Source organism: Pecten maximus, chromosome 10, assembly GCF_902652985.1.
Source record: "Pecten maximus chromosome 10, xPecMax1.1, whole genome shotgun sequence".
NCBI classification, from domain to species: domain Eukaryota; kingdom Metazoa; phylum Mollusca; class Bivalvia; order Pectinida; family Pectinidae; genus Pecten; species Pecten maximus.
In genome coordinates, this window is record NC_047024.1 from 27,900,694 (window position 1) to 27,926,016 (window position 25,323).

Genomic DNA, 25,323 nt, shown 5'->3' on the forward strand with positions numbered 1-25,323 from the left:
GAAGTTTATTGGTAATACATGCAGCACGTTTTGTGTATTTGTGCAGCATTCACTATTGTTGATCCTAATAACAATGAACATTATTTGAAAATTCTATTAGAGCAAGCAATTCAGCTAAATACACACAAAAAATGTATCTCCATAGCTTTGCATTGTAAGTTACCTCCAGACATGCGGGTACAGTGACTTCATAATATGACATACATGTATGTATGGTAAATTTTATCTTATAGCTATTTTTGATATGTTCACATCATCAACTGTCCTTATTATTTTCGGTCATGTATATTCATCATTTATGTTATACGGCAAAAGACGGATTATAAGTTTTAAACTTGTGTGTAACCCCATTTGTGTTTTGACAACTAAAATACGTTTAAATCAAACCAAGCATTCACATTGGATTTTTTTCAATTGTGCAATATTTTAAACATAGAAACCAAATTCAGTGTACTGACTGTGTTGTTTAGAAAAAAAACATGTCTTTATCATTTTCCCAGTGAGATTACTTGAATTATTCATTCTATGCATTATAATCAATAATTATGACCTCAAACTTTATCTCTTTATCTTTATCACCGGTGTGATTTATCTCTTGTCCTGAGTAACCGTGAGATGGTCCTCCTGACGAAGTGTGTGAGGTAGTGTGCGTGTGTGTCTGTGTGAATTTATTTTCATTTTTTATTTTTTTTAGACGGTCCAAATCCAAGATGACTTCCATGGTCGCCATCTTGGAAAACACATTTTAAACATCTCCAGTTCGACCAGTAGTATGGTGCATTAAACTGAAAACTTGTTGGGTTGTTAAGGAACGGAATTCGGTGCCGACAGAAGTTCGATATGGTTCTCACGGTGGTCATTTTAGTATCTTGATTGTGCAATCATGGTTTTCCTAAGCAACGTCCATTAAAAAAAATCTTCTCAGTAACTTGCTTGAATGAAGTGATTCGCCATGGTCTCCATCTCGAAAAACAAGCTTGGAAAATTCTCCTCCAGTTCGACTAGTCGGTGCCACAAATTGGCGAGGAGTTTGAAGAGGGAAGCTTATAAGGGTATTATTATTTTCGACAACGTCAAACGTTAGACATGGTAGTCAAAGCGGTCATTTTAACATGATTAAACAGTCCATGACTTTTCGAAAATTACATGTATTCTAAATTTCGTTTCAACTTCTACCAGTGGGATTTAATTCCAACTTATCGGAAATGATACGATGGTACGGATGGCTAATATAATCTTCCACTACCTAAGGCCGGAATAGACGAATAAATATCCAGATTGACCTTTAGGGTCTAGTCAGAGGGTTAGGGTATAGCATATATTTCACTGTAATAGTAAACTTTTATTTCTCAATTTCTCTGTACATATCAATTTTTATAATCGATTAATGACTAGAAATTTTCACACAGTAAAAATTAAAACCAGACAATGAGAAACTTAAAGAACAACATTTATTGTTTTGATATGATACTTTCATATTCAACATCAATTTATGCAAAACATTATAGATGAGTAATAAAACAATGGGTAGGTACGCCAATCCACATTCACGATTTCTAGCTACATGTACTTTAACTTTTTATGCTGTTTACTGAAACTGATTAGAACTGAAATTCTCAGGCATTATTTGAAAAATAATAATTTGCTGAACAGCTGCAGTCGAAAAAATAGAATGCTTTCAGTTATGTCAAGAATGATTGGTGACTAACAGTCAAAACAAATTTTGTGCAAATGTTTAAATTTATTTTTTATGTAGCTGTTATATTCCCAGGTACTAGTAGTAGGCTACATGTAAGTTTCATGATACGTACCATATCGTACTCACCGATTTCGTGTTGCGCTTTAGTCACAACGTTCCGGTTCCGGGTTATTTTTCATTCGATATTTTGTGTCTGTCGTCTGAAGGTGTCCTTAGCTTCTACTCAGCAGAGGAGTATATATACTCGGAGTATTACACACAACAGGTAAACACACACAAAACTATCCGTCCTTATATTGTCAGAATTGATCATTTCTGTCAAATTTCTGACACGTTACACAGAATATGATCGAACGCAAAAAAACCCCCGTCTACAAGTTCACACGTGTACATCATACATGTGGTTTTGCCAAAGTGACCCTGTCAGTTTCTCTCAGTGTGTAACAAATGACATGACAGATTTATTGCGACAGGGAATACATTTTCTCTGGGCATGGTAATAATGTATGGACAGCTGTGGTAATTTAACAGCTGACAAAGTTTTTTTATCGGGGACTTGTACTCGTATGTGGGTAAAGATAAACACGCATTCATGGATGACTCCACCACGGATTGAATGTACGTATACAATGAATATTTAGAGCAAGTGCTTGTTTGACGGACAAGAGAAATTTTCTAATTTGTATCGTATAACTGTATAAAATGTATATAATATATATTGTAGCTACTCACAAGATACACACATACACAGAAATCAAAGGTGCATGTCTAGTCTTATGACTTATATTAAAAAACAAGCCAGAAATACCTAAGCTTATATATAAAAAAAGACAAGGGAAAACTTCAAACTTATTATTTCCATACAAAATCTCAACCTACGTACAGTACATAATCCTACTACGTACCGATCTCTTCAAAAGGCTTCAATCTATCGGTTCATACACATTTTAAATGTTTATATTGTAATATACTTTCATCGTAGTTGTTGAAATCCAACTTAAATCAGGACATGATTTTTGTTCCATTTTTCCCCTTAGACTTCACTGAAATATTGTATTTCCCTCATTTTTTGACAATTACATCTCAAAATCCTCTAGATTTACCAGAGACCTATAGTATATAGGTCTCTGGATTTACTTTCCTAATTAATTCATCATTTACTGTTTTCACTTTGAAAGTTTGTTTTTAAGGTACAAAGCTGAAATTTTGTAATTTTTTACATTCCCCCTTTTCAGATCTGATTTCCCCGTTTGTCCAAAAATAATAGATAGTTTCCCCTAAATTCGAGATTAATCTCTGCCAACCAATAAACCATACATGCATGTTCCTGTTGTCCTAATTCCAAAGATTTTTTGTTACCAGAAGTTACAATTCATTTACTAGTATTTTATTTTATGTGTAACTATATATTGATATTAATTGTATATGGATATAAAGGTATAACAATGTCTGTGTCCATTATATATCATAAGTTTGTCTTGATGTATTGCTTTATTCTATATTTGGTATTACAGAATATTTACTATCAGCAGTAGTGATGTAACTTAAAGTCCCTGATATTGGATTATCATCCAGGATACCAAATTACTATTGTTATGATGAGTCAATCTATCCAGTGTTTTTGAAAACATTTTACTTTAAAGCGTTTCTTTCATCAGCAGCTTTATTACTTCATCTTGCTTTGATCATAATTGACATATTGACACATGCAAAACAATTTACCTTTATTTGACACATTGTAGACGTAATTAATTGCACCTGATTATAGCTTATCATTTTTATTTACAATTATTTTATGTAAATTCTTAAATATTACATCTTTTTTATGTGCTGTTTCAGTGAGACACAACAATGCTGACAGCTAAATTAGGATTGATTTTGGTGGTGCTTCTTGTCACAGCTCTTCAGGGTGGAAGAGCTACAGAATGTGAGAGAAACATTTCAAATATTTTCACTGAGTTGGAACAGGAAGCCAAGAACAAACAAGGCAGTATGACAGCCAGTGATGTGTATCAGGTCATGTCTGAGTGGATACATTTCGGTCCTGGGAATGTCACGGACCAGTGTCTCCATCAAGGTGACAATACTACAGACTGTATACTCAACAAGGTAATTATATAAGTATGTACTGTACATATATGCATTATACAAGGCTTTGTTTTAATGTGAGCCCTTCTCTTGGAATTATTCAGCATACATACTAGTAAAGGATATTAATGGACAAAGTGATGATTAGCAACATTTTTGGTTGTTTAATATAATTCTTATTTTTCATAATTTAATTTGTATCAATTTTTTATACAATAGGTACAATATGTAACAGTTATGATCAAATCTCAAAAGAAGTTTTAATTATATGGAACCACATGTACATGTAGTTCAACATAAATAAAACATGACTAATTAAATTACAGTACCATGTACGTATACATACATGATGATACCGTATACATACATAATAATTAAACAATGTACATACATAAGCATACCATGCACACACATGATAATACCATGTAAATGCAAAATAATATCATGTAAAGTTATTTACATTTCGGTACATTGGTATAACATTTTTTCAGTAATTATTAAAAAAAATATCTTCATACAGACTTGCATTACAGTGTTTAATAAAAGAGAATGGATACATAAGTGAAATATAACACTTCCATGCTTTTACCATTGGAAAAATATTAAAATTCCAAAACATTATAGTATAAAAATTAACTTTGCTGTATACACAGGGAAGATATTTTTGTGATAACACACAATCAAATATACGTACCAAAAAGTGTGATAGAAATTAAATCAATCACCATATTCATTGTATTTTGTGTTTATTTCAATAAGTGCCTGACATTTCAAGATATTCTTCATCTTCATGACTTGAATTCCACCTCAACAATCTCACAAGATGACCTACAACAGTTGTCTCCCTTCCTTTCCAACATTCTCCAAGCCAAATCTTGTAATAGTATGCCTTTGAAGGAGGGTACTGGAGAAAGCCACGAAGGCAAACCACAAATGTTAAAAGGTTGGTAATATGATAAGATATAGGACTCCAAATTTTATTCATATTGTTGAAGACTTCCTAGTCATAGTTAATTTATTCAATGGCCAAATTTTTATTAACCATAATTGTTTCTTTATGAATTTCAGTTTTGAGGGTATGGATTTGTTGGGGTTCAGATTTTAATTTGTATCGTTGTGCCTGTAAATGTTTTTCAGAATAAGGTTTAATATAAATTTTTCTTTTAATTTCAGCATGGGGCTATGGATTTTTATTTGTTACAATCATCAACATTTGTTCCCTTGCTGGGGCTATGGTTCTGCCCTTTATGAAAAAGACTGTGTATAAACAGCTTCTGATTTTCATGATCGGTTTGGCTGTTGGTTGTCTGGCTGCCAATGGACTCCTTGTGCTCATACCAGAGGTAGGCTGTGGATTTTCAATACCAGACCTTTGGATAATAAAACAGTTTTTACATCCAAGTGAAAATTTCTAAAACCATCAATTTAAATAACAGATTTTTTATAAGTGTAATTAGATAACAGAATGAAAACAAGATATTGAAAATATTTTATGAAATTTGTTATTTGTAAGCTGTCTAATTCAACACGATTTGATTTGCTTGTTTACTTTCCAATCAGTATGGTATCAGGGCATCCTGTTGATCTTTGACTTTTAGCAATTTCGGAAGTTAATTACTATTTCCCAGAAATCTGAAGTATCAAAACATGTTGACATGTCCCTTCAGTCCCAAGAGTCAGATATCATTTTGGGGAATCAAAAACATACTCTCAAGAGTCTACTGGGTATTATGATATTCATGGAAAATGGTAACATGGTTTATAAACATTTGTAGTTTTTATGGTTGTACACATGTATGTTATGTATGGAACCATAATACTTCAGCTTCAAATTTAAACCGCAAAAGAAAGTAATGCAAGCCCTGGTTTCATCAACATTTCTTAACTTGATTAAATTCCTTAGATTAAGATTTTGCATGGGAAAGCATTTGAGAATCTAAGAGAAAATCTCAATTAAGCAGCCTAAAAAAGTACCTCAAGTTCTGTAATACTTACCACTGGAAAATTGTAAGTTACAGAATTTAATTAAGTTAAGTAATATTGGTGAAACTGGAACCAGAAGCATTTTCTTATAGGATTTTGGTATGACTATAATCTAACATAACATTGATGTTTGGAAGGAAATTTTATTGTTTATAATTACACATTATCTTTTGAACATGTCACTGTGCATGTGGTACCCAGAAATTAATTATCTTTTGAACATGTGGTACCCAGAAATTAATTATCTTTTGAACATGTGGTACCCAAAAATTAATTATCTTTTGAACATGTGGTACCCAGAAATTGATTATCTTTTGAACATGTGGTACCCAGAAACTAATTATCTTTTGAACATGTGGTACCCAAAAATTAATTATCTTTTGAACATGTGGTACCCAGAAATTGATTATCTTTTGAACATGTCACTGTGGTACCCAGAAACTAATTATCTTTTGAACATGTGGTACCCAAAAATTAATTATCTTTTGAACATGTGGTACCCAGAAATTGATTATCTTTTGAACATGTGGTACCCAGAAATTAATTATCTTTTGAACATGTCACTGTGGTACCCAGAAATTAATTATCTTTTGAACATGTGGTACCCAGAAATTAATTTTTAACTCAGGCGCTGGGACTGATGTACATAAACGATCATGAAGTCAGCTGGAACTATGTGTGGAAAACTACGACAGTCCTTGGTGGAATCTATCTCTTCTTCCTCATTGAACGCTTCCTCAAGATGATCCTGGGATGGAGAGAGGTGTGCACACAAAATGTCTTGGCTGTATCTGTAAATATGATGCTTTTTGAATAATTTACAACTAGCTGTTTCATCATATTCTACAAGAGACAAGAACATTTCAAGTGCTGCAGTGCAGTAATAGATTTTTATAATCTGTCACATTCATTCTACCTGGAACCTTTACCTGACATTTTGGGTAGAGTGATGAAGAAGGCCTGATCAGAATGTAGTATATATAGAAACATAACCCACAGTTGGGACAAGGGAGATAATTCAGTCTATTTGAAGAATTAGGAAATTGTAATAGTTCATATTGTTTTAAGCAGTTATGACACAATTATGCAGGAAACAAAAATCAATTACCATTATATATATGCATGATTAATGTCGTAACAGATACTGAATCTTCTAAAATATATATACATGTATATATTAAGAACATGGATGTGGTGCAGTGGTATATGCTGAAGGTATTTCTTGTAAGGCTTGCAAGGCGATAAGGTGCAGAAGATCATGAGTTCAAAGCCTGGTCAAGACACGAGTCATAAAAACTCTTCTCTCATTCATGTACCTGTGTATTCATTCACATGTCTTTAAAGTACCAGTAGTGTAGATTTTATTATTTATGGATGAATATTTTCTGATGATTACAGAGAAGGAACAAGAATAGATACCAGTCTGATGGTGCTGATGACGACGAAGATATGTACTCTTCCATCAAGTCGAAAACGCCTATCACAACGACCCAGCGTTACAAAAACCCCAAGAACCTACCCACAGGTCTGCCAACATCCAACAGTGAGACGCCACTCACGGATGACAGCTCCCAGGATAACGTTCTGTCTATCAATGTCATTGAGGTAGTGTAGGACGTCCTGTACATCTACCCTACCTTCACCTATATCTATATAAACCAACAGATTTCCTTTCTAATTTGGATAAGAGTTGTAGAAATGATAAATCACAGTATAAGAGAGAAAGTTTTCTATTTGCTACATCTAACATTACATGGCAGTGTGATGACAGTTCTTAATTTACGTACACTTTACATGGCAATGTGATCACAACTCTTAATTCATGTCCACTTTACATGGCAGTGTGATCACAGTTCTTAATTTACGTACACTTTACATGGCAGTGTGATCACAGCTCTTAATTTACGTAAACTTTACATGGCAGTGTGATCACAGCTCTTAATTTACGTAAACTTTACATGGCAGTGTGATCACAGCTCTTAATTTACGTACAGTTTACATGGCAATGTGATCACAACTCTTAATTTACGTAAACTTTACATGGCAGTGTGATCACAGTTCTTAATTTACGTACACTTTACATGGCAGTGTGATCACAGCTCTTAATTTACGTAAACTTTACATGGCAGTGTGATCACAGTTCTTAATTTACGTACACTTTACATGGCAGTGTGATCACAGTTCTTAATTTACGTACACTTTACATGGCAGTGTGATCACAGCTCTTAATTTACGTACACTTTACATGGCAGTGTGATCACAGTTCTTAATTTACGTAAACTTTACATGACAGTGTGATCACAGTTCTTAATTTATGTACACTTTACATGGCAGTGTGATCACAGCTCTTAATTTACGTACAGTTTACATGGCAGTGTGATCACAACTCTTAATTTATGTACACTTTACATGGCAGTGTGATCACAGCTCTTAGTTTACGTACACTTTACATGGCAGTGTGATCACAACTCTTAATTTACGTACACTTTACATGGCAATGTGATCACAGTTCTTAATTTATGTACACTTTACATGGCAGTGTGATCACAGCTCTTAATTTATGTCCACTTTACATGGCAATGTGATCACAGCTCTTAATTTATGTACACTTTACATGGCAGTGTGATCACAGCTCTTAATTTATGTACACTTTACATGGCAGTGTGATCACAGTTCTTAATATACGTACGCTTTACATGGCAATGTGATCACAACTCTTAATTTACGTAAACTTTACATGGCAGTGTGATCACAGTTCTTAATTTACGTAAACTTTACATGGCAGTGTGATCACAGTTCTTAATTTATGTCCACTTTACATGGCAATGTGATCACAGCTCTTAATTTATGTACACTTTACATGGCAGTGTGATCACAGCTCTTAATTTATGTACACTTTACATGGCAGTGTGATCACAGTTCTTAATATACGTACGCTTTACATGGCAATGTGATCACAACTCTTAATTTACGTAAACTTTACATGGCAGTGTGATCACAGTTCTTAATTTACGTAAACTTTACATGGCAGTGTGATCACAGTTCTTAATTTACGTAAACTTTACATGGCAGTGTGATCACAGTTCTTAATTTACGTACACTTTACATGGCAGTGTGATCACAGTTCTTAATTTACGCACACTTTACATGGCAGTGTGATCACAACTCTTAATTTACGTACACTTTACATGGCAATGTGATCACAGTTCTTAATTTATGTACACTTTACATGGCAGTGTGATCACAGCTCTTAATTTATGTCCACTTTACATGGCAGTGTGATCACAGCTCTTAATTTATGTACACTTTACATGGCAATGTGATCACAGCTCTTAATTTACGTACACTTTACATGGCAGTGTGATCACAGCTCTTAATTTACGTACACTTTACATGGCAGTGTGATCACAGCTCTTAATTTATGTCCACTTTACATGGCAGTGTGATCACAGTTCTTAATTTACGTAAACTTTACATGACAGTGTGATCACAGCTCTTAATTTATGTACACTTTACATGGCGGTGTGATAACAGTTCTTAATTTACGTAAACTTTACATGGCAGTGTGATCACAGCTCTTAATTTATGTACACTTTACATGGCAATGTGATCACAGCTCTTAATTTATGTACACTTCACATGGCAGTGTGATCACAGCTCTTAATTTACGTAAACTTTACATGACAGTGTGATCACAGCTCTTAATTTATGTACACTTTACATGGCGGTGTGATCACAGTTCTTAATTTACGTAAACTTTACATGGCAATGTGATCACAGCTCTTAATTTACGTAAACTTTACATGGCAGTGTGATCACAGCTCTTAATTTATGTACACTTTACATGGCAATGTGATCACAGTTCTTAATTTACGTAAACTTTACATGGCAATGTGATCACAGCTCTTAATTTATGTACACTTTACATGGCAGTGTGATCACAGCTCTTAATTTACGTACACTTTACATGGCAGTGTGATCACAGCTCTTAATTTATGTACACTTTACATGGCAAGTGTGATCACAGTTCTTAATTTACGTAAACTTTACATGACAGTGTGATCACAGCTCTTAATTTATGTACACTTTACATGGCAATGTGATCACAGTTCTTAATTTACGTACACTTTACATGGCAGTGTGATCACAGCTCTTAATTTATGTACACTTTACATGGCAGTGTGATCACAGTTCTTAATTTACGTAAACTTTACATGACAGTGTGATCACAGCTCTTAATTTACGTAAACTTTACATGGCAGTGTGATCACAGTTCTTAATTTACGTACACTTTACATGGCAATGTGATCACAGTTCTTAATTCATGTACACTTTGTTATCTAGAACTCTGATAGCTCGAAAACCCTACACAACCTGATGTAGAAATTCAGTTCTGACAGTAAAAATAATTTTAAAAACATGGCTGGTTACCTTGAAAACATGCAATATCTCGAAAGTTTTTTCATGACCCACTGATTATTTTGCGCTGCTGTGGACAAAAGAAAATTAGACATTCGATCTTGAAATGAAAACATATAAATTGATTAAAAATCTTTAACAAGATATTTTCAATAGCTGTTTATTTAGGATTATTTTTAACTTGGATTTAAGATTTGAGTTTCTGGTGTTTTGGTGGTATCCTTGTTAACAGTAAACAGATTTATGAAACCAAATTGAGTCATTACAGATCTAGAATATAGTAAAAAGTTCATTATTGTACATTTTCAGGAACTACATGTATATTATAAAACATATGTTTGTAATATATGTCTCAACATTTATAAATCACTGATAAAATTGTTTAATCCAGATAAAACCTCAGAATGGCGGAACAGCTCATGCTGAACGTCCAATTGCCACTGTGGCGTGGATGATCATATTCGGCGATGGAATCCATAACTTTATAGACGGTTTGTCCATCGGAGCTGCTTTTACAGAGAGTATTCTGGCGGGCATCAGCATATCTCTAGCCATCATTTGTGAGGAGCTTCCACATGAGCTAGGTAATTATCCCTCATACAGGCTGGTGGGTTGTGATAGTATCGGAGCAGAGAAGTTAAATTATTTACCTGGTTTGGTCTTACAAATAGAAATGAACAGGTGTCGTGGTTTTAAGTTTATACATTCACTTCAAAATGACCCTATGCACTAATCTTGTGTGTCAAATCTTTTGGAATCTTCCACTAATTATCATAAGCAAGCTCTGAAGTATGCAAATATTATTGAATTATTTCAAACAAATTGGATATGGTGAGGTCAAAACTTCACTACTAGTTTGTTTGTTGGTTTGTTCGCTGGGTTTATCACCCCATGAACAGCCTGGGTCATTTTGAGGTGCGTCTCCTTGTAGTAGTTGGTGACCACCTTATTGAACAAAATAAGGGAGGCCTGTCGCATGCCATCCTGAGCAATTAGGGTAAAGTGTCTTTCCCAAGGACACAACCACAATAGTACAGACAGGTCTGTTTCTCGGCTTTCAAAGAAACACAAATTACTGTTAGTGAAATGTGCATTTCTGACACAGCAAGCTGAAAATTTGTCTCGCTCTATGTAGCAATCCTGTTTGACTTTACTAATATCCATTCTGATATATTGTAGGAGACTTCGCTATATTAATCAATGCGGGAATGAGCATGAAGAAGGCCCTGATGTACAACTTCCTGTCTGCATGCATGTGCTACCTCGGCCTGATAGTGGGTACTCTGTTGGGGGAAAACACGACTGCACATGACTGGATCTTTGCTATAGCTGGAGGAATGTTCCTCTACATCTCACTTGTCGATATGGTAAGTAGTGGATACATGGACTAATGAGTGATGAGTAATAGTAGCCAGCTCACTTATATGTTTATGAAATTATCTATCTTAAGTTTAGATGCACTTTGGATTGAGATTTATTTAGTATTTTTTAATGGCCCATTAATGGATATTCTTGACATGGGTGTAGAATTTGGGCTAGAAACAATGATTTGCCAAGGTAAAATCTGAACCAAAATATCCATATGTAAATTATCCAAAATCACACATGCATGTATCCGCACATCCCGCATACGTACAAGGGAAGTTAAGATCAATTGTCATGAAATCTTTGATTATTTGCTGAATCACAAGTCTAACAATGCAACTCTTCAAATAGCAAGCTTTATAAAAAGCATACACAAACTGGTTTCTGACAGAGCAGCAAATTGTATAGATCATGTGTAATAGAATTATTTTGTGTATTGATATACACATCAGTTAAAAGAACCATTTGTAGATAATCTGGACTGGGCTGAACGCTGGTGGCAAGTATCTCAAATGTTTAGAGCATTTATCTTGAGTTCGGAGGTCCTGGGTTAGAGTGCCGGTCTGGTAGTTGCATTTTTCCTCTCCTGTTACATTTGGCACCCAACTAAATACCCACAGAGGTGGCTTAAGGTCTTGTGTGTGTCTTAGGGGTCAAAGACAATGTTGAATGATGGAGGAATGTGACAAAACTTGACTAGGCTGAACGCCGGTGGACAGGTAGCTGTTAAAACATCTAGGTCAAGGTTCGAGTCCATTCTATAATAATTCCCTTGTTCACAGGGCAATGTCAGTTACCTACAAAAGATTGCCATCGTACACAAATAATACTGGCTGGCTGGTTTTCAGTCATGACGTCATAATGTAATAATGTTATCTGTTTATGGCATCATAATAATTGTACTGAATGTCAAAGAGGGCTTGCAGTCATCTGAGATATATTCTACACGGAACTTTTATAAAATCTAACATGAGTCTGTCCTGTGGGCAGGGATATTTTAACCTAAGTTATGGGCAGGGATATTTTAACCTAAGTTATGGGCAGGGATATTTTAACCTAAGTGTAAGTGTTTGGCATTCAGCCAGTTTGAGGTTTGATTATTCAAAGTAACAAATTTGGTCAGAAATAACATTTCTCTACTTCAGCTAGTAGATGAACCACTACACACATAAACTTGGCTGGTTGTTAGTTCTTTGAGAATTTCTCCTACTACAGACTTTTTTGTCTTGTTTGACATTTATGTGCTTCTTGTCAGCCACAATCCAAATGTTGAAATGGAAGGATTCCAAATTCACTGCAGTTGTATAATGCCTCAGAAACAGTACAATGATGTCTTATTGGTCATTATCACTGCATCTCTGTGTGAGATAGAGCTTTCTCTTCCTAATCAAAAGTATGCAAGAAATTATGTATCTCGATAAAAAAGTCAGTGGTGACAGAAAAAAGATTCATCATACTTTTTAGGAAGTTTTCATTTTATTAGGAATCTAGCAAATTCAAAAAAAAAAAAAAATACACAAATAATTTCATAAATACAAAATGTATTGTTTAAAATTTGAAAGTATGAAAAAAAACACACAAATAATTTCATAAATATTGTTTAAAATTTGAATTTGTTCGGGATGCTTTTTATTGCACTTGTGATGAAAAATTGTGAAAGCAAGACTATGGAGTTACTTTATGGTCCAGAGTTGTCGTCAGTATTCCACTTAAATGTTTTGTGTTGAGATCCCTCGCTCAGAAGATCCAAGTCCAACTTGGTATATTGTTAGATAAAGTAGTGGACATCTCAACACACTCATGATTTGTGGAATATCATACAGATTGTATTGTCCCGTGACTGGAAATTGGGGATTTTGGGGAACTGGACTTCAAAAGTTTTGCATTTCTCAGAAAGTATTGGTGTTGTTCTGACCAAACCTATGATATATTTGTCCTTAATCCACAATGTAAATTGAGTTGTATTGTTTTGAATGTACCAGTATTTTGGAATTATACCCTCAGATTTTTAGAAATTGATTAAGATCTTTACAGCTTCTCTAATGGACATAAAGTTGAAATGCAGGGAAAGTTGTTTTAAAATTTCAATGTCTCAATAAACCTTCCGTGTTATGGCAGACTTGTGACAACATGCGTTGATTTGTTCTCCCACAGATGCCGGAGATGAACAGTGAAGCGGAGAACAAAGAAAACAAGAGGATTATTGGGACTGCGCGGATATTTCTACTCCAGAATGTTGGCATGATTCTTGGATTTGTCATCATACTCTTGATGACTTTATACGGATCAGAAATTAATTTTGAGCAATAAGGAGCATGACACAGTAGCTTACACTTAAATTCTGGGCTAAAATGTAAATCAAAATTTGCTTCATTATAAAATACAATTACGCAAAAAAAGAGAGAAAAAAGATTCACTGGCTAATGAAATTTAAATTTCTAGAATTAAATTCATTGATTAATCAATTACTGCTTTTTTCGAATTGTATATAATTACATAGGGTAATAGCCAGATTATTTTATTCTATAGCTAGACATATATTTTCAGAGTAGATATTACCCGGTAACAAATTAAAAATTTCTTGAGCCCTGAACAAAATCTAAAAACTATTAAAACACAGGTATCAGGATCATTTGATTCTATACATTGTTGCTCTTTACAAATATCCAAATTAAAAGAAAAATCAACAGAATCACTTGTATTTAAAAAACATGTTTTTGGACTTTAAAGGCATGTGATCTAAAATTTTTCCTCTTAAAAAAATTGGCTAATGCAATTCATACATACAGAATGTATAACTATTGTTTTTGAAAAAAACATAACAAAGTTTCTTTTACCTTGAATATTACGTGAGAAATTTGTATGTTGAAAATCGGCAGGTAATTAATATTGGTACGAAGAAAACAATATCTCCTTAATTACAATTTTGAAGGTGAAAACAAAACCATATAAGTTTTTTTTTTAATTCATTGATTCATCTTGAGGTTTGTTTCTGTGAAAACCGGACTTAAATTTACAATGTTTTAACTTAAGTTTTAAACTGAATAGGTAAACTGATACATGTATATTTATACTAGATTTACCTGATAATGAACCCTTAATTCAAATGTTGTAGGACAATTTATAACTGTGTCTTAGTATTAATTATGCATGTACATATCAGTATTGGGAGTACTTAGTAAAAGAGGGTAAAAAATTTAAGTTTTTTTTTATCACAGTTATTAAAGGTTTTTTCCTGGTATGCATTTGAATGGGAAGTTTTAAGATATATAGATTTGAAAAAATACCTGGTATGTAAAATTGATCATGGAATGTCCATACACTACCATCCATAAAAATCTATACACACTCTTTTGACTTGTTGAAGTATTATAAGTGAATCAGAAACTTTTAACTTTTCACTTCCAGTTCCTGGAAGATTACTGGGGGTATTCATTTGTCTGTGACAATGGCAATTCCTCAAGAGTATAACTGATCTTGATGAAGTTTCATGTGGGTCAAGGGAGGACTAATTTTCCGAAATTTTCTGAAAATGTATGATTGTTTTTATAAAGATGCATGGCCAATCAACCCTTCAATGATAATGTTATCATATTATACAAATTGTATTGGAGCCTTATGGATGGCAGTGTATAACCAAATATTCCAAAGTGGGCGTGACAATTTTTTTATGTGTTATTGTTTACTTACTTGTGTCTGTATAATTTATATGTAATACTAGATAGTTGTTTCTTTAAATTTTGTTGTTAATATATTTCAAAGAATTTTTTTCACAGTTTAAATAAGCATTTTTAGGTTATTACACAAATTTGGATTTTTTTTTCTATTTTTTTTTTATGGTTTTGTTTCTATCATTTTAGACAAAGAGTGTCTATTCCTGTTCTTAGGACTGGCAAATATTTCTACTGCATATGTTTCAATAGGGATATTGTGATTGTAAAAAATCATCGAACAATTTTAAAAATAAAATTAAAAAAAATGCACTAGATTTGTATTAGCCTGCTTAAGTTGGAGTGTTAAAAGTTAACTCCTCATCATTATAAGAATTTGTTTTACAATGATCAATTAGCCAATCACGATATTTGCCAGTATAGGAAATAGCATACACAAATTTCAATTAGCATAAAATCATAATTAAGTGATACATTAAAAACACTAAGATGACTACTAAGTCATGTAATGTACAGCAATAGAATAATGGAGGGAATTCATTAACAGTGTTATGTACCCCTGATATATGATAAAGATCATTCATTGGCCAAGGTCAGTCATGAGGAGTAGGAGATTACAGTGTGTCAGTAAGAATGCTTAAAGTCTTGTTATGATGTCAAACTTTCATGAATTCACTGATGGAACAATTGGTTTGGCATCAATTTAGACACTAAGCTAATATTAAGTTTTTTTGGCTTAGTGGAAAAAAAGCAATTGGTTTTCCTTGGTCTCTGTATAAATTTTCCCAGTGTACACAAAATGTAAATATTTATATATTATTTTAATAGTGGGGTATGATCATGGACAAAAATACAGATCTTCTATGTGGGCAAAAATACAGCTAGATCTCGCATGTAGACAAAATACAGATTTCACATGTAGACAAAATACAGATCTTGCATCTAGACAAAATACAGATCTCACATCTGGGAGAAACACAGATCTCACATTGGACAAAATACAGATCTCACATCTGGGAGAAACACAGATCTCACATGTACACAAAATACAGATCTCACATCTGGGAGAAACACAGATCTCACATTGGACAAAATACAGATCTCACATGTGGACAAAATACAGATCTCACATGTGGACAAAATACAGATCTCACATGTGGACAAAATACAGATCTCACATGTGGACAAAATACAGATCTCACATGTGGACAAAATACAGATCTCACATGTACACAAAATACAGATCTCACATCTGGGAGAAACACAGATCTCACATTGGACAAAATACAGATCTCACATGTGGACAAAATACAGATCTCACATGTGGACAAAATACAGATCTCACATGTACACAAAATACAGATCTCACATGTACACAAAATACAGATCTCACATGTACACAAAATACAGATCTCACATCTGGGAGAAACACAGATCTCACATTGGACAAAATACAGATCTCACATGTGGACAAAATACAGATCTCACATGTGGACAAAATACAGATCTCACATGTAGACAAAATACAGATCTCACATGTAGACAAAATACAGATCTCACACGTGGGGAAAATACAGATCTCACATGTAGACAAAATACAGATCTCACATGTAGACAAAATGCAGATCTCACACCTGGGGAAAATACAGATCTCACATGTGGACAAAATACAGATCTGACATGTGGACAAAATACAGATCTCACATGTAGACAAAATACAGATCTCACATGTGGACAAAATACAGATCTCACACGTGGGGAAAATATACCAAAATTTTGCTTGTGGTCAGAAATACAGCTAGATCTCACTGGGCAAAAATATTGATCTTGTGTATATAGATACCAAGTTTTACCGAAATATTATACCTTTGTAATTGTTTTATTTTAAATAGTCAGGTTTGTTTTTTTCTACAATTCAACTTTTGAGCTTTCATGATTAATTATGCAGCAGTTTTACTAAGTTAAAAATTATTTTTTGTTTAACAGAGAAAAGTTTTCTTTTCTTTTTTTTCATTTGTTTACTTTTCTTTTTATTGATGGTAGCTAATTATAATGAAATGATTCAGTGTTGGGTCATTTTAATAGTTTTAAGGAACATTTTCACAAGCTTAATCTTGACTTCTAACCACATTAAATCTATTTTGCTGTCAATGATGTGAATTCAAACGTTAAAATACAAGAAACTTTGTGCTTCCCTATGAGGCATGCATATAGTCACCAATTTATATCTTTGTCCACAGACCAAATCTACTAGCGCAAGGCCATAAATTGACCTGGGATTTTTCTGTCTTTGTTAAGGAATTAAATATAATTCACAAAGCAGATACGTATAAGGTAAGGTGATTTACAGTAAATCAAGGCACATTCCAAAATTTCTGTGAAAAATACATAATTTTTGTTGTAAACTTTAACCTATAACAACATTCATCAAATTCATTCTTCTATTCTAGCTTTAAGATACCATGTCACAAAATTTGTTTCTGTCATCATCAGATTAGACTTATGGTACATAGCTGATAAAGCTTATACATTGGTTCCAATGCTGGGTGGAATTTTACTGGTTATTTCTGTTCTTTGTTGGAAGTTTTACTTCAAGTTCAGGTACTTTTATGAGAATGGTCATTTTCAGAAGAAATGGAGCAAGATCAAAGATAAATCTGTTACCCACCCCCCCCACCCACCCACTGTATGGTAAAAGAGAACCATTGAATTGAGTATACAGACTTTTATATAACCAATTCCATATTGTGTTGTATTGTCCCACCTATTATAAACCACTTGGAATAGTAGTTGTGCATCTTTTGTAACATGATGCAGGGGAGAAAGCTTGTAGGTGCCTAGTTGGACACTCCCTACCCTGGCAAGCAATGCTATATATATATATTAATGATTATATGTTCCATATTCTGTGCCTTAATAAAAAGTCATAGACTTACCAGTTCTGTTGCCAATACTAAGATTGATATCACTAATCACTGCTCCTTCCCTAACCTCTGAAACATGTCAACTTTGGTAATTCTTTACTGTAGAGTGTTTCAGTAATGATCAACTCACCCAATGTTTTTGCAATGAAATAATGTTTGTTGTACCAGTACCGTTTTATCCACAAATAAGCTCCTGCATGACCACAAATAAACCCACTTCAGTTTCGCAGATTCATCAATTTTAAAATGGTAAGCTAACAGTGGCTCACAAATAAGCCCTCTCCGAGCTTTTAATACTTAATCTTTACACGAGTGGTTTACATGAGGGGAGGGGCTTATTTGAGGATAAATACAGACTGAATTTTACACAAGAGGAGGGGGCTAATCTGTGGATAAATGTGGTACTAAACTTTAACACCAGGGGTGGGGACTGATTTTAGTATAAATACAGCACTTAATTAACATTTACACGAGGAGTGGGGACTGATTTTAGTATAAATACAGCACTAAACTTTTACACGAGGAGTGGGGACTGATTTTAGTATAAATACAGCACTAAACTTTTACACGAGGAGTGGGGACTGATTTTAGTATAAATACAGCACTAAACTTTTACACGAGGAGTGGGGACTGATTTTAGTATAAATACAGCACTAAACTTTTACACAAGGAGTGGGGACTGATTTTAGTATAAATACAGCACTAAACTTTTATACGAGGAGTGGGGACTGATTTTAGTATAAATTCAGCACTTAACATTTACACGAGGGGTTAGGGCTAATTTAAGAATAGATAAGTTACTAGATGGCGCTGCCATGTTGTCATTGATGACAGACAGTAAACAAAATAGTTCGGAAATTAAATACTGAAATCAACATGTTTTACAATACAGCTGTACTTATCAAAATATTTAGACTTTTATTTTTATGAATTGACAAACTCATCATTAATATATATTTCTTTGACTGTTTTGCATAAAATCATAATTTACCGCAGTGACTGTACAGTTATACTTTGACAAGTGCGTAACGAGGGCGGCCGCTATCGATGCGCAAGCCTATTCACCATTTGTAATTATTGAAAATTAATAACACTGGACTTGATAAGCCTCATCTAGTGACAATACAATGCCAGTGTTAAACATATATTTTATTACGAATCTCACTGCAAGGTTTGCTTTTATTCTAAACTGTTGCCTTGTTTTTCTTATTGCACAATTAAACAGTATCATTTAAAGGAGGCATTAAAATAAGTTTGTAAAGATGACAACTTATTTATATAACCTCCATAAATATTGATCTGTTATTAATATTTTTTATTACAATATTTTGAAGCTATTCACGTTTTGTAACCATTGGATAAGAATTATTTATAATTTATAATTGGGATTTTTTTATTATTCCATGACATAGGACTTTATAAACTCGTACATTCTAGCTGAAATATATTTAAACTGGATTAGTGACTTTTTGTGTATTTTTATGTTTATGATTGTATGATATGATATATCTCGTTGATACATGTACTGCATTTATCCTACTAAAGCTACCTGTGCTCTGACAATCTCAAGCTGGTGTAGAAGGGCAGGCTTGCTTCACTATTGATTTGATTTAATTTGAACTTTTATGGAAGTATTTCGGCCAAGGATATTTTTGATCCACCTTCATTTATGGAAGCTTAAAAGAATCTGTTCTTGAATTATATAAAATACTTGTTAATTGAAAAAATTGAAGTCATTGAAAAAGCAATATATATAAAAAAAAAAACCCATATATTTTGTTCATTTAAGTAAAAGAATGAGTCAACCATGCCAAAGTAGCCTTGTTTGTCTACTAGACTTCAATTAACATGAGTGCATGGTCCAAATACCAGACAGGTGTAATGAAGAATGAATATAGCTCATAGCGGATCACACATGATTGGCTATGCAATACGGATTTATTAATCAAGTTCAATAATTCGATGTTATACAATCATTTAATGAGTTTAATAAATTCCATATTACTTGGCCACAAGTGTAAGATTCTGTTTATCACAAAACTTGTATTTATGGAAAGATAATTCAAAACTTTCAAATTTATATATAAAACAGACAGATTTCATCTTGGATGGTACAATTTTCGCTGCAGACCATTGTGGCATACACAGATTCATGGTGACGTCATGAAGTATATTTGACATCACAGGAGTGTTATTACGACATGTACGTGTCTTATATTTATAATAAGGCCGTATGACATGTTAGAACAGGTCAGTTATGGGATATATGTTTCTCTTCAATGATAGCGATATCTATCATTAAACTTTTGTACAATCATATCACTATAGTAACAATCACATACCAATGTTAATGTATTATTGTATACAGAACTAAGACCAAGAATTGCAATTTGTGTTGATATATTTGTAGATTTTTTCCCTTGCCATATATTCAAATTGTTTTGAATCATTTAATATTTTGTTATTGGTGTAATTGTGTCAGTACAGAATCAATTGTATAATAGTATATGTATTTAGTGGGTGAATCCGTAAGGTGTTACAGTAATTGTATGTCAGCTTCTGTGATCTCATGGAAATGTGTAAGGTAGCACACTACAGTAGGACAGCCTGGCCATGGGCAATTTTTTTGTTAAGCAAATACATGTAACTCCTGTATTATGATATGCATAAAAAATGAAAAAATAAATGTACACTATAATTGGTATATTCAGTATGAAGTAGTACATATAGGCTTCACATTTGGTAAAACAAACATTAATAAATTGGTTCCGGATTTTCCTAAAGTGTGTTTACACAGGAAATTTAGTTTTGCCTACAGCGAAAAAATGGAAGCCCACAGAAAAGGTGAAATAGCGGAAAAACTTAATTTACAACATATGTCAAAACAAGATTAATTCTGTCTTTGGGATAGAGATATTTAATTTTAAATAGGTTTCAGAAAAAAAAATTGTGTAGAGAATTGTGTCATTTTGGGTCAAATATCATAATATTTTGCAATTTTTGAGCATTTTTTAAGCTGTTACCATGGTATTCACAGCTCTAAAAATCACAGAAAATATTAGTTTACTTACCCTTTAGAGCTGTATTAAAATTGCAAATGTTGTACAGATTACAAATATATATACTTTATTAGAGGTTATATGTAGGGTTAACTGGCAATGTTTACATATCTAAGACATGTGCCATATTTTTCAGAATTGGGCATTTTTACTGTACACTGCTACCTAAGTATTCAACACATATACATCATTCATTCTCAATTAATGCATGTAGATCATTATTGATTTCATTTGAGATAGATGCAATTGTTCCTCAACCTTATGAAGATGGTTATCTTTAAACCCAGGGTCTCAACCATTTGAAGGTTGATAAGTTATTGAAGTAACATCAAAGAAGGTTAGTAATTGTTTGATTGTACGAGTCTCATTATAGTAGATCATGTGTGAAAGACTTGACCGTTAATGTGACATTTTAAATGACAATGTGTCCACCGAATGATGGAATATGGTGTTTAAAACTTTTATGTTAAAAAAACCCCTTATAAGTCAAATGTTATATTCTAACATAATTGCAAGAATATTTAATGGTGTGCTAATCATAATGATAAAAACAATGTATTAACTTCGACAAGCTATCCCAAGGCCAATATTTACTGGTTACATATTATATCAGAAATTTGGCTTTGACAAAAGTCCACGACTTCGTCAAATTCAGCAAAGCAGATTTTAGCCATTCAGATTGTAAGAAATTAAAATAAAACATTTTCACCGGATTGAAAAGATTTTTAAGAAAAAATATATGTTTAATGTTTCAAAATTTGAATATAAAAATTAAGGATTTTCCATTAATTAAAAAAAAAAAAAACTATCAAATTTGTCACCCCTTTCAATGAAAAATTTACAGTATTCTTAGAAGAACTTGCCTCAATTGCTAATATACATTATGTAGATGCATATATCTTGGATGTCTATACATGATCTGATTGGAGGGTAATGGTAACTATTGTAGTATTTCAGGTTGATACAAAAGGTTATATATGTACATGTATGAAAGGGTCGTGTGGACTCTGATATAAAATAATTTACCCCGGCTGTGGTAATGTAATGTTGATGGTCGTTTCTATATTATATAAGATAGATATAAATAAATGATGGCACTAAATGAATCTCAATGTATAATCTTGGTAGAAATAATTTTGTATTTCATTGTGAGGATATTGATAAAGCTAATTAATGCAACGTGTACGTAATATGTTACTATTTATAGATTGTCGAAATTTATAGATTGTCGAGATCCTTACACATGTGATGAATTGTACGAAACTGATGGGTCTATTGACATAGGTGCTATTTGGTAAAGTAATTGAATTGACAACTGCTTGGGTTTTCTGGACAGTGTGATAAAAACAGTTTTTCTAGATATGTACTTTTTTGCTAGATATTGTAACTGAATGAGGCAAAATCAACTTCCTGTTTAATGACAGTTTGATCATTGGGTTTGGTAAAATGTCAAATTCCATTTAATTCAAATTTGGTCTTAAGGTGTACACAAATTTATTATTCTTTTTGCCTTTTTGCAATAGTGTAACTATGTAGTAAAAGTACTGTTTAAGGGAATTTAAATACAAATTCAGGCAGTAGGGAAAGTATCTTTGACAAACCTGATTCCTTAATAATATTTGTACATGTATTAATTTTGCAGTGGCAATTGAATGTTTTGTTTAGATGCATTAGATGCAATTTTGGAGGTACTGGCAATGCCATGATTCACACAAAGTGTAGAAATTGGAATTATGCAAGAGTAATAAAATGGATTGTATGATAATATGGAAAAGTATAGTTTGAAACATTTAGTGTTTGAAATGAGATATTCACATTGTGAGGGTTTCTGTAAATTTTGTAGATACAGACCATAATTTTAATAGCCATTTTGCTTTGTTGTGCTTTTCGTGAGGTGAAATGAGACGCCAGGATCATGTCTGCTAGCTAGGTCTTCGCAAATGAATATACAAAACCATATGTTGTTTCAATATTTGGTATATATACATGTATATGCAATACACTGTGTATATATATTTCCTACATATGTATGTCAAACATACACATATATATTTGTATACCACGCTGATGATATTATAACATATTTGTGCCTTTTGCACTGGATTCTAATATACTAGTACTTACATATGTCTACTGCACATGGAAATACCAGGTGCTGTTCCCAAGCTTGCCTATAGCTCTGTACTACATACCTTCCAAAACATTTGATATCCTAACTACAGTGATTCTGTAGCCTTGTAGAACAATACAATATCAAAACAAACATAATACATCAATCATATATGGTTGTGTTTGAAAAAAATCAAAAAACAAAAACCCAGGTCTGTATCTATAAATCAGCACAGCAATAAGATATGTCTGACAGAATCAACAGTTGTTACACGACTGTGTGATCGCCATATTTGTATACCAATCACAAGACAATTGTTGTGGGTTTGAATGTTTTGTTGTGGAGATTTTGTAATGCTTTTTGATTTCTAAGGACGGATATATACTGATTTATACTAACAACATACCTCTGGAGACACAAAGTAGAATGAGCACATTTAGCTTTAAAAGGGTTCGATCATGGACATTTATTATTTTATACAAGTCTGTGGTTCGATTAATGTGTCTTTTAACATGGTTTTCTGAAGGCAAGACCTTGAATGAAAAAAGAAGTGCAGGTTTTGAAATAAAGGAAAAATAGAACTCAATGAAAGAAAGTATAGATTTTGAAATAAAGGAAGAACATTGAATGAAAGAAAGAAGTACAGATTAATTAAAGGAAATAAATGAAAAACAACGAAATAAAGTATAGATTTTGAAATAAATGAAAAACATTGAACGAAAGAAAGAAGTATAGATTTTGTAAATAAATGAAAAACAGAACGAAAGAAAGAAGTATAGATTTTTTAAAATAAATGAAAAACAGAAGAAAGAAGTATAGATTTTGAAATAAATGAAAAAGAGAACGAAAGAAAGAAGTTTAGATTTTGAAATAAAGGAAAAAACAGAATGAATGAAAGGAAATGGTTGACATATGTTTTCCCTTTGGTATTGTTTCCTATTTCAGTATTTGGTGTTGTCATTGACAGCAATGCCTTATACGCAAATGTGACTGACATGTGCACGTGCTGTTAGCCGACTGACGGTAGTAGTGATGTCACCACTCCACTGTAATATACTAGTCATCTGCAGCACTGGTAGATGTTGATTTACAAGAGACGGTCCATTTTGACAGTTGTCTTGATGTTTTATGAATAAAAAAATATTGGTTAATTACTTGTTTATGTTTTATTTATTGTTTGGAATTATTGGTTATGTATTTAAATTATTTTAAGCACATGTGACACGGACATGCTGTGAGTGTAATTCTGGTAACACTAGTACTAATTGTGTACATTTGATTTGGAGCCTGAGCCAGAAAACAAAATGACTGGCAGTTTGAGACTAGTAGTTCGAGAAAAGGCCTTCCACAGTACTTCTGGGACACGGGTAGGCGCATACCTAGCTACGTCACAAAAAATAATTGTCAGATAAAAAAAAAAAGATAAAAAAAGAAGCCTCTCCCGTGTATGACCCGTCCCACGACTACATATCCTTGACTATTTTTTTTATCTGACAATTATTTTTTTGTGACGTAGGTCCGCGCCTACCCCTTCGGTTCTGGGACATAGCGATGTCTATATTCAACTTAAAATCCCAAAAACCCCAAAACATCTACTCATTAAAGAGGCTTGCCCGCAGAGAGATCAGAAAAATTGGCTAATAGAAAAAGATTTTTTACACATGACAGATTGTTGGAATTGTTGAGTTTTTCATTTTATTTTCCTTATAAAGCGCTGAAAAGTGATATTAAAACCTCTTTTTTTAATATTATTTATTTAATCGCAACCCGCAATAAGTCCCCGCTATAAAGTGGAGTCTAATTTGATTGACACATCAAAGAAACAAGCACGTGCACAGTGATAACTTCAAAGGCAGCGGCGATTTACAAAGAAGATTTGCCGTTATATTCCATACATTTCCCTCTCAGGTTGAGTTTTAAAACGTCTTTTAAATACATATTCTGTAATTGTTTTCAAGAAATAAAGTCGGAAAGCCTCTAATTTTGTCACATAGAAACGTGTACT

The 25,323-nt window shown here is 33.0% G+C and overlaps 1 protein-coding gene across 2 annotated transcripts; it reads left to right on the forward strand.

The window, feature by feature from the left end:
• Positions 1-1,438: 1,438 nt before the first annotated feature.
• Positions 1,439-24,474, forward strand: LOC117335582 (zinc transporter ZIP14-like). 2 transcript variants are annotated; one of them, XR_004534455.1, is made up of 10 exons: positions 2,154-2,317; positions 3,539-3,808; positions 4,547-4,730; positions 4,961-5,130; positions 6,399-6,533; positions 7,169-7,375; positions 10,581-10,773; positions 11,369-11,556; positions 13,709-20,733; positions 21,379-24,474. XR_004534455.1 is itself a non-coding variant. In XM_033895676.1 (9 exons), the coding sequence occupies exons 2-9, from the start codon at positions 3,551-3,553 to the stop codon at positions 13,862-13,864; spliced, it is 1,491 nt and encodes a 496-aa protein (XP_033751567.1). In that variant the 5' UTR covers positions 1,439-1,964; positions 3,539-3,550; the 3' UTR covers positions 13,865-19,903. The 2 variants fall into 2 exon arrangements, 1 of the variants encoding a protein (XP_033751567.1); XM_033895676.1 differs by lacking the exons at positions 2,154-2,317; positions 21,379-24,474 and adding an exon at positions 1,439-1,964 and having other exon boundaries at positions 13,709-19,903.
• Positions 24,475-25,323: the final 849 nt, after the last annotated feature.